Source organism: Onychostoma macrolepis, chromosome 03 (assembly GCF_012432095.1).
Source record: "Onychostoma macrolepis isolate SWU-2019 chromosome 03, ASM1243209v1, whole genome shotgun sequence".
Taxonomy (NCBI): domain Eukaryota; kingdom Metazoa; phylum Chordata; class Actinopteri; order Cypriniformes; family Cyprinidae; genus Onychostoma; species Onychostoma macrolepis.
In genome coordinates, this window is record NC_081157.1 from 44,555,042 (window position 1) to 44,566,982 (window position 11,941).

The 11,941-nt window shown below is 37.2% G+C and overlaps 1 protein-coding gene across 1 annotated transcript; it reads left to right on the forward strand.

Moving 5' to 3' along the window:
- Positions 1 to 288: 288 nt before the first annotated feature.
- LOC131537458 (uncharacterized) lies at positions 289 to 4,358 on the forward strand. The gene is made up of 3 exons (XM_058770912.1): positions 289 to 984; positions 1,524 to 1,944; positions 2,375 to 4,358. The coding sequence occupies exons 1-2, from the start codon at positions 663 to 665 to the stop codon at positions 1,865 to 1,867; spliced, it is 666 nt and encodes a 221-aa protein (XP_058626895.1). The 5' UTR covers positions 289 to 662; the 3' UTR covers positions 1,868 to 1,944; positions 2,375 to 4,358.
- Positions 4,359 to 11,941: the final 7,583 nt, after the last annotated feature.

Genomic DNA, 11,941 nt, shown 5'->3' on the forward strand with positions numbered 1-11,941 from the left:
GTGAGAAAACTGATATAGTGCAGTGCGGCCGAAATCACCGTTGCTCAGAGAAATTTCGCGGGCGAAATCATTCAAAGTTTTGCGTGAAGGCGGTAAACTTACCCACGCAGTTTTCACTCTTGTTCAAGTTTCGAATTCAACGCCTTGACCAACAGAAATGCTTTGTTAAATATATCTCTTCGCTTATGACAACTGCCTGGACCTTTTTTGCCCACGAAATTTCACAATGTAGGTAGGCTATGCATAGCTACTTTTTTTGCTGTTGTAAGTGGTAAATTTAAATCCTCGTTTCAGAAGTAAAATGGTTATTTAGGCTATTTATTTGTATTTTTTTATTATTCATTTGCAATTAAATTTTGTTTAACAATATAGCATTGGCAGTAGGCCTATATAATAGCCTACTCTTTCAGTCAAAAGAGCAAAAATTGATGTTATACGCTATAGTACTGCACAAATAGTGATATGGTCGCTGAATTAAACATGCGATGTAGGAAGGCCATTTGATTTTGATTATCGCAGTCCCACCGTCAGCAGCCTTGCAGCCATCGTGACGTCACGAGGGCGTTCCCTCCCTGTGCGCCAGGTGCGTCTCACCTGAGCTCGGCAGTTCTTCCGCTAGCGACGGGAGCTGCAGCATCCTCATCCTCATCCTCCTCCTGAAGATGACGGCGCTCAGGTGCATCGGTAGCTGCCTGCCGTTATTTGTCATGGCGATCGTCTTCGACATCCTCGGTGTGGTCCTGCTGTTCGTCGGGGTATTCGGTAACGTGCGGATGCACGGCGTGTTTTACGGGGATTTCCTCATCCACACCGGCGCGCTGGTCTTGTTCGTCAGCCTGGCCTTGTGGCTCATGTGGTACGTGGGGAATATCAGGGTGAAGGATGAAGGTTTGGCGCGCAGATCAAGCGCCGCGCACAGCGTCAAAGAGCTCGCGAGGAAGCTCACCGAGAGACTGTCCAAAACACACCTGAAGGACAACACCGGTGAGAAGCGTTTTATTGTTTAACCGATGTTGGAGAGAACTCAGAAGCCAAAACACCGACGTGAAGATCCTATGATTAAACATTAAGAACGTTTTTTTTTTTTTTTAAGTCGCCTGTTAACCTAAGGATTTAAGAAAAGTATAAAAAAATATATAAAGATATAAGATATAAAAAAGTTTGTCATGGAAATAATGGGGAAAACGCAATAGTTTTGAGACCACAGCGTTTATTGGGGGAACGCAAAAGTAGCTAAACGAGCGAACGCAAAGTTTCAAGGGGGGACGCAAATGTTTTGCATTGAAATAAGCTCTTATTTTTCCTCACATGTCATTTTTCCCCCCTCCACCATTTACTTATAAAGCCCTACTGAAGAACATTTCATTATTATTATTAGTATTAGGGCCTATTATTAAATTCTTTCAAGATTACATAATAAATTGAATAATAAATACTGATTAAATAACCATTACCAGTCTGTGTCTATTCTTGTATTTGTGTATATTGATCTATATAAAAGCGTATCTATTATTTTTGCACAGGTGAGAAAACAGGAAGCAAAGCTTCCACCATTCGAAACGTAACGTGGGGAAAATCCACCTATTTCCCAGGACACAAAGATCCTGAATCGGATATGATCAAATGTGATGAACTAGCCAAAGAAAAGTCAGACCATGATCAGTTCATGTGCTACCAGAATCAAGGGTACGAGGACGAGGAGTCATGCAAACCAATTCGGGAGGAGATAGATGACCAGACCCGGTCAGAAGACTGTTCTAAATCAGATGTGAGCAAATACAATGAAGAGTCTCAGGAGAAAAAGCCGGGAGATGATCAGTTCACTTTTACCAGAATGAAGGGTACGAAGAATCAGAATCAGATGTGACCAAAGACGGTGATAAACCTCAGGAGGAGAATCCAGATGATCAGCCAGAGAGCATTGATGTTCTGCTGTGAAAAGAGGTGAGTTAAATTAACTCTAAATTATCAGCACAATAAAGTTAAATTCAACACAATAAACTCCCAGTATGTGACTCGATCTTTACAGTTTTGTGATATGTGCATGACATTTTCATAAATAAACATCCGTGTGTTTCTATTTTAACTGGTGTGTAATTGTTTACCAAGATGAGCTGCAAATCTAAACCTACAATTTAGATTATTTACATAACATCGTACTTCTTGTATACATACAGTATTTCTATGTACAGTCTTGCATGCATTCATTTTGTGGTATTTTTATCATTTAAACTACATCATCCTTGACCTTTAATATCCATTATAGATGTGCATATATAGATTTCAAAATGAAAGCACACTCTCTAATTCATTCAAGAACTGGAAATGTGTCCTTCTCATGAAAGTTTAAGAAGCTTGTTTTCTTTTTTTCTAGGTCCTAAAACAATGACTGAATAGCCAAGAGCCTTCAATAGTCTTCAAACATTTGCCATCAGCAGTACATTTAGAGATGCTGCATACAATTCACATGGTACAATAGTACTATAGTAAAACTGCTTGAATATAGTGAAACACTACCGTCTGTTGTGTTTATATGGGGGTCGAAGTTTCTCAATGGCCTGATATCTATAAAGCAGGGTGGCTGATATAATACTGTAATACATTTAATGCACACCAAATTGGTGAAATGAAGTGAACTCCTACTTGCACAAAAATCATTAGAAGAATTTATAATGCTTCGACAAAACTATTGTTGCACCAGCCAAATGTTGATTATCTCAAAATGGCCATAATATTGTCTGATGTATAGACATTCAATGTGTGTCATCGTGTCCACTTGTGTTGTGTTTTTTGTTATCGTTGATATTCTGTGTTGTTGTAAAGAGTTACTCAGGTACAGCCCTTGTTTTTTGCACATCCTCATTTGTAAATTCATGCACCACCTCCTGCATTGTAGGAAACAATTTCCCTTTCAAAGTGGCAGGTGAGCGCTCATGCAAACTCCTCCACAGACAAGTCATTTCATTTCTTAGCTACACTCTATGCTGTCACCACCAACCAAACCAGTCCAACAGCAAATACAATGGACTGAAAGTGTATTCATGGGACCTGTTGCTTCATCTTGGTACACAAGTGAACATTTAAAACTGTAAGTGTATGTATATGTGTGTGTATATATATATATATATATTTATATATTTCAAAATATACAAAAAAGGCCAAAATATTTTCTAAACTGTTTTAAAATTAATTTAATGTAAATATATTTTCTACCAATATATTTTTTTGGAGATTCACTCCCATTTTGGAGTAAGCTTTATCTGCCCAAACCTTCGCCTCTCTATACCTTAGTTTTTTGGTGTGGTGCCCACCATTTCCGTAGCAGCTTCAACACCTGGTTGATGGAATTTTTAAGTCCCACCCTCACCTGCGCCATGTGTGGTCATTTGTTGAGGGCTCCCACCGGTACACTCACTGGCCAAAGCCCAGAAACGTCCCGAGCACAGCATTTGACCCGTTTGTTATGAACAACTTTATAAACACTAGATGTAGCACGGGAGCACCACATCTCAGACCAAAACTAGACTGGCTCTAGATATTATATTTATTAAATTATTTATTATTATTTATATTTCAAAATATACAAAAAAGGCCAAAATATTTTCTAAAATGTTTTAAAATTAATTTAATGTAAATATCTTTTATACCAATTTATTTTTTGGCCTTTTTTGTATATTATTTTTATATTTTATTTTAAATTAGGATTTTTTTTTTTTTTTAATGATTTTGCCCTTCGTATATTTCAGTCCAATAAAATACATTGTAACAATGCTATAATTTTTACAGTATTTTCTTGGCTCCAAAATACATTTAGAAATATTTATGATGGTTGAAACTAAATATAATTTGAATTTTAAAATATGGATCTATTTTATTGAGCTTGACTGTTTACAGCATGTTTGAAATATATTTTGGCCAGTTTTTTTCTTCTTCTTTTGTGCCATATGGGTCTATCCAACATTGATTGATTGATTTCTTTCCACTAAAGCAAAGCAGTGACTTGATTTTACTGCTAACTATTGTGGTTAAATAATTAACTATATATTTATATACTGTATTCTATTTTCAGTAGTGAGCGAGCTATACATGCGTAAACATGCTGTATATGAAAAATTGGATGATGTATGTAAATATAAAGCATGTAATATTGACATGCCAAACAAATCCTGACTGTAAACACTCCCTCTTTCACTCACAATACTGCGTTGCTGTTGTTTTAACCAATGCAATGTGAAATGCATGTAAAGTTAAAGTTGTTTTCAGTTTGTATAAATGATGCACGCTATTAAACCACATTTCACCCATATGACTGTATTGTTCTTGGTTCATTAGTTATGTTTGCTTAGTCACTATTGCTGCACGCTTACGGTTAGTGATTTGAGCTAATGCCTAACCTTTGAGTGTTAGGGTTAATTATCAAAATTGAATAATGCATCAATTTGTGTGACTTGCTGAAATGTGCAGTGTGTTTCTGTGACTCATACTGGTGGTTTGAATATTACGTAACTGAGAAAACAACTCCGCAAAACTTGTAATGCTTCATCTGCGCCGGTGCTTTGACGAAGGCTTTTCTCTGTCTGTGGAAATCTCTGAATCTGTTCTCAAGTGTTTATCTAGTAGATCCACTGTCATGGTGATAAGAACAGTCTGAGGAATAATATGCATATAAATAATTCTTGATATTTTCAGCAGGCGTTCGGCAGGCAGTTGAACTTGTTTTGGTGGTTGCATACCTGCCGTCAAAGAAATGCACTGCGTAAGAATGTGGGTGAGCTTCTTTATGAAAGTCTTTTGGAGAGAGCGTGCCTGTCATTCGTTCTTCAGGCCCATCAACCTGCCATACGTCTGTTGGCTCTCCTTACTTGAGCTTCTCCAAGATGGACTGCAAGGAAAGAGTGGGACGCTGCTTCGTCTTTCTCTTCTTGGCCATTCTGTTCGACGTTGTCGGACTAGTTCTCTTCCTTGTTGGCATTTTTGTACCTATCAGTTTTTGGGATTTGTTCGTCCTGTCCGGACCTATTATCATTTTCCTTAGCTTGGTGTTTTGGATCTTTTGGTACCTGGGGAACCTGATGGTGCCATACCGCGAACTCCTACCCAAGTGAGCATGGACTGGAGGAGGAATATGGACTGGAGAAGTCGAATAAATGAACTTCAGAAAGGCAAAAGGACTCCGGGAATCATGAGTGACTAACAGAATGGATGAATGACGTGTCACTTGAAGGCCTGCTGGAGTCAATCATCATTGGATCATCTTTGTCTTGGGAACTCTTAACAGTGATTACCGTCTCAAGATGCTTCCAGAATGAGAATAAAAGTGGGATGACAGAAAATGAATCCTCTCAATGAATTTTAACAGCAAATAATTGGACAGTTCGACACCTAAAAATGCATCTACTTCAATTAGATCTTCAATTTTTGTCCATTTTTTTGATCACATCATGATCGTGAAAGACTTATTTTTGAGTATCATCTGTAGTTCCTGCCTCTTTTTGGAAGATCCTGTCATGCACTTTATGGAAAACGTTGGAAAACTTCAGGTGAACCTCTGAAATGCTAAACTTGACCATAGACACTTTGATTATGGCACTGTACTGAAAGCGAATTATTGATTTATGATTGATGTCTTGCCCTTTCCACAGTCTTTTACCTTTATTTACAGGTTTACAAAAACTATTGTTATTATAACTGGTAAGAACAGAAAAATGTTGATGCTGAATGTGAACACTTGTATTGAAATGATACTGTGGTTATTGTGAATGTAACATAAGATTAATTTATAAATATAGGTTTTTGTTTGGTCAGTGACAATCGGGGCGTTGTCTTGTATAGTCTTTTGTTTTGGTCAGAGATGCCTTTCTGGAAACCAGATGAACTGGAAACATCAGCATTGAGCGTGAGAGATCCACCCTGTGAGCATGACGCAGGATATGGGCTAAACTGTTTGACAGGTCTGCAACAGATTATGTAAATCATGGTGATATTATTGTTGGATTTCAGTGTTCAGATCTAAAGACATTTCTGTTTGGTACAATGAATACTTGATGTCCGATGCAAATTCTGGATACTGATCAAAGTTGGAAACGACTGACGCACTGCATGTTGGTTGTCTGAGTGGATGCAACGTTCATATTTTTGCAGCTAGAAAAAAAACAAATAAACAAGCAATGTTATGTAACAGATAGAAGATTACAAATAAAATCAATATTAATAAAGGAAATACACTGGAAATGGCAGCAGTATTGTGATACAGAATGTACAGGGCTGTTCAGAGTTAGCTGGTCTTCAATCATTTTCTTAAAACATTAGCACAAAAACATTACTTGTACATCATTTATAGAATGTTTTTCTGAAACATTTTAGTTGGATGTTTGTTTAATGCTTTTTAAATGTTACTATTTATTCATTTCAGGTGTTTCAGAGAACATTCAAATGTAACGTTCCCATAATGTTTGCAAAAATATGTTGTCTGTAACATTCACATACAGTAACTGTAACATTACATTACAACGTTTTTTTATTAACATAATGATAATGTAACAATTTTTTATTTATTTATTTTTGTTATCTGGGTATTTGCTTCTTCTGAGCTTCCACAGAAGAAGAAGAAGAAGAAAAAAAATAAAAACCCTTTCCAAAGAAAGGAATAAGGCCAGATAAGGATCTGACTTGCCCAGGATGGTGAACCCAAAGGGCTCCAGTATGACTTGGACCTGGCTTTACTTCTCCTCAATGCATAAATAACTTAATAAATATAATATCTAGAGCCAGTCTAGTTTTGGTCTGAGATGTGGTGCTCCCGTGCTACATCTAGTGTTTATAAAGTTGTTCATAACAAACGGGTCAAATGCTGTGCTCGGGACGTTTCTGGGCTTTGGCCAGTGAGTGTACCAGTGGGAGCCCTCAACAAATGACCACACATGGCGCAGGTGAGGGTGGGACTTAAAAATTCCATCAACCAGGTGTTGAAGCTGCTACGGAAATGGTGGGCACCACACCAAAAAACTAAGGTATAGAGAGGCGAAGGTTTGGGCAGATAAAGCTTACTCCAAAATGGGAGTGAATCTGGAGTTGGCTTTCAGCAGCTGGCGAACACTGAAGAAGAGTTAGGCTATGAAGAGAGAAGTACAGCCCTACCTCATACTAAATACTGTCAGACCCCATTCAGGCTTTCCACCAGGTGAGAAATGATTAGTTTTGTACTCATTACAGTGTTTAACTTTTTATTGTTTGCAATTTATTATGCTCCATTTGTTCATAGGATTAAGGAAGAATATGAAGAAAGGCCATCAACAGATAAACTGACAAACTTACAAGACAGGTATCTGATTTTGAAGACAGGAGTGTCATTGACATTATTTGACAATGGAGGGTGGGGGTGTGGCTAAAGCACACGTTTGTTTGGTCTGATAAGCAGTGCTCTTGTTTGACATCTAGTAGATGAAAAATCATGCATGTCACCTTTAAAGGGTTAGTTCACCCAAAAATGAGTATTTTTTTAACATTATAAACTGTAATCTCTTATCTCGTTGTGAAATAAATGCTTTCTTCATGGCCACAATTATTGGCACCCAATTATTGCACACATCCTTTTCCCAGGGTAACAGCTCTGAGTTTTCTCCTGTAATGCCTGAAGAGTTTGGAGAACACCTGACAAGAGATCAGAGACCAGTTTCTTCATCCAGAATCTCTGCCAATAATTGTGACCAACATTCATTGGAGAAAAACATTTATTTCATCATGAGATTTTCTCCTCACTTTCAATTGTTTTACTTCAATGATAGGTTAGAATTTTGTGAATTTTTGGAGTGAAAGATCAAAAGGATAAACAATGCAGATTTATTTTCACAGCTGCCTTTGCTCATATTTATCAAGGGTGCCAATATTAGTGGAGGGCACTGTATATTTAATTATGCATCATTTGTTATAGGGTTAAATGAACTTGCAGAGTGCAGATAAAGACTGCAAGTGCCTTTTTCACAATTCTGCGTTTATATCACACAATTCTGACTTTTCTGAGTAAGCGAGATATCAGAATTTGCAAAATATGAACTTAGATTTCTGAGAAAAAGTCAGAATTGTGAAATATACATTTGCAATTATGAGAACCCCCCCAACACTGTATATGAGCAGTAAAATCCCATAATTCTGATTATTCTGATTCATGATGCCTGGAATGTTACCACCAGATGTTTATTTACAGTTTAGGGGTTGGACTATATTTGATCAATTCTTGTAAAAGCTGCTAAAATCCCGTTCTTCATAAGTGGGATGCTGTCGTTAGCTGCAGTCCTCCAGCTGAGTTATTACACCGGTTTCCTAAATGGTTTCTGTAAGAGCTTTCCAATGTAATTGTTGGCTTTCTGGACTGCTGAATATTGATCGCTCCGCTCTTTATTTTAATAACCCATGAGCATGCATCCTGGTGGTCATCGCTAGATACAGAAAATACCACAATGAAGCACAAAAAGCAATTTATGTGTGTGAGAAGAAAGAAAGTGAAGCCATACAGAAGAGGAGATGATAATGACAGCAATGATAGGATGAGGCCAACCAAACAAGTAATCATATTTCATCACATAATAAGGATTGCATTTCGAATGATTCCTATAATTAACGTAAATACTAATATGATGGCATAAACCAACAATTCCTTCTTGTCCAACATGTTGATGCTCTCCAGACCAAATGTTGGTACATTTGGAGTAAATGTACCAACAATATTAATGACCCATCTTTTTCACAGGGCTTATACCAATTTTTGTTTGTATCAGATGCTCTCTAGAATGAGCATGTCTCTCATTTCTCACAGTCCATTTACTGTATTAATCTTTTATATATTTCTGTTTGCATGAAGGATATTTCCCCATTTTTACAGAATCTCAGATTGAGAAATAGTTCACCCTAAAATGAAAATTAGCTGACAATTAGCTAAAAAAGCCATGCAAGATGCAGATGAGTTTGTTTTTTTCATCAGAACAGATTTGGAGAAATTTATCATTACATAACTTGCTCACCAATGGATCCTCTGCAGTGAATGGGTGCCGTCAGAATAAGAGTCCAAACAGCTGATAAAAACATCACAATAATCCATGTCTTATGAAGAGAAAAACTTTGTAAGAAACAAATCCGTCATTAAAACATTTTCAAATTCAAACTGTTGCTTCTGGCTAAAATACAAGTCCATAATTCATAATAATGCTTCCTTCGGTGAAGAAGTTGTCTCATCTGAATCAGGAGAGAAGCATTAGTTATGGACTCTTATTTTAGCCAGAAGCAGCAAACGTGCCTCCATTTTTTGAGCATCATATGTGTGTTCAGTCAGTTTGGGGTCAATTAATGAAGGTCTTTCCATAACCAGACTTTGGTTACACAAAACCCTTGTGTAGCTTTGCACATCATAAACAAAGCATCTTGTCCTGTTGTTCGGATGTGTATTAGGTTAGGTGGCCTATAGAGAGAATTGTTATAAACATGTAGCACCTACAATAATCAATTGCCACTTACATAACAAAGAAAGCACCAGACAGATGGATTTGAGTGCAACACTCAGGATGTTCCTCATTTGTAAGTCACTTTAGATAAAAGCGTCTGCTGAATGAATTAACATAAATGTAGCATTAGAATAACCAAAAAATAAGCACTTTACCCTTTATAATAAACCATGTGTGCTGTTACTGTTGTTTTCAATGATGTACAACCGGTTTTTATTATGTGTTTTAGGATTTGAATCGTCAGTCTTGATATGAACGTCATATGCCTATTTTTATTTTTTTATTTTTTCAGTAGTAATTTGAAAGAGGTTCAAATATGTATGGCAGTCAAATAACCATTATAAACAATACACATCTGCTTGAACAGTCATTTTATTTGTGAAAATGTCACCATACTCTCTCCTAAAACAAATGACAACAGCTGAATGTCTCCCTCTGGTGGGTAAAGTAGAATTAACTAGTCCTGGCTATAATACTCATGTTGGACATAAAAAGTAGCCTAAGTGCAAATATCTAAATTTCCACACTAAGGAGTATTTCCACACACCACTGCTCAGACAATTTACCTTTAATACAAATAACTTTTCGCTAATATTTTCACTTTACATGAGGTGCACTTATCACTATGCATTTAGGAAAGGAAAGGACCAAGTATGTGGCCAAGTATGGTGACCCGTCCCATACTCGGAATTTGTGATCTGCATTTAACCCATCCAAGCACGCGCACCCGCTCACACACACGCGCGCGCGCGCGCACGCACGCACACACAACACACACAACACACACACACAGAGAGCAGCGGGCAGCCATTTTATGCTGCGAAGCCTGGGGAGCAGTTGGGGGTTTGGTGCCTTGCTCAAGTCTCTCACATCTGTATGATGATACAAGTTTGTTAAAATGGTAGGAGTGGGGTAATTTGAGCCAGGACTCCTGGGGTAAATTGGACCAGCCCCTCCTTATGATTATAAAGTATTATTTAACTGTAGGCTAATTCTACATTATATTTCATTCATTTTTAATTTTATACCAAACATTTTTGATTTTGTTGAACTTGATTTTGTTGTGAAAAATTTTCCCTTTAACATTTATACGTGGGATGTTGAGTATTATTTGCCCAGTTCTGTAAGGTCAATTGCAGCCCATCCATCCATTGATTGATTGATTGATTGATTGATTGATTGAATTCTTCAGTTTGAAATGTATTCTGTTCTGAAATTTTTAAATAATTTTAAAAATACCTTCAAAGTTGTGAACTGTATCTTTCAAAATAAAACTTTTAACAAGTCACCCATCCATCCATTCTATTATCCAAACCTCTTTGTCTTTATTAGTGTGTTAATGATGTGAGTGAGTGCAGGTTATAGGGTTGCGGGGAGCTGAGTCCTAACCCGATGTCTTGAGCCACAGGTGAACATCCTGAAATAGTAGCAATGTATCATGTCTAAGAAGAAAATTAGCAGTATTTAAAAAACAATCCAAAACATGGTTGAAAGAAAAAAAAAAAAAAGACTGGTGCTTTTTAGCAAGTGTGAAAATCATCATGATCTTTTGTTCGGCAAACAGCCTGTGCTTCCTCTCGGAGCTGTTATCGGGTGTGATGGGGTGTGAACACACCCAGCAGCACTGTTTACAAACACCAGGAAGAGATGACGTCACCCTGCAGGAGCACATGTTCTTCACGTACGCGCGCCCATCTCCCTGTGCGCGTTCACGATTCTACAGAAATGGCCTCTGCTTAACGTTTAAACGACAGAGTGCGTGTTGTTTAAGGAAAGGGTCATTTTCGCGCTCAGACCGATTGAATAAACACGTTTGTTTTCATGACCTCCATACCCAAAACACACGCTGACGGCGCTGAGGATTATGGGAGAATCTGCGACTGCAGACGTGGAGGAGCGTAAAACACGGAGTGGATTTCATTGGGACTTTACTCTAGGCTTACTCTGTTTTCAAAATCAGGGTTATTTCACTCAGAGATACACTTCTAGTTTCTAAAGATACATTACGATACGCTTTTATGAAGATAGCATGTCGGGTGAAAATGTGAACTATTAGAATATAGAAAATGGACAATGAGTTAAAACCTAATTAATTATAGCCTATTAAATTCATTTATGAATGACGAACTTCCGTTTTTGGCGACATTCTAAAGATAGTATGAAATTAGTTACTTTCAATTGTAAAGGTATTTTTATTGGCAAGATCGCTGCATATTCAAATTCCCAAAGCAATTCGCGCAAGAAAAACATGAATGAAAATAAAAACAATCATTCTGTAATTACACGATTCTAAACTGTTTTTATTTTTTGGAGAAAACAAATAGGTAAAATAGAAAAATAATAGAGAAATAGTGGTACAGGCTCTTTAAAAAGAAAACAAGCAGTTAGAAAACAAATAGAGTGTAAAGTCAAAGTGTTGTTGTTGTTTTTTTAAATAAAAAAATTTC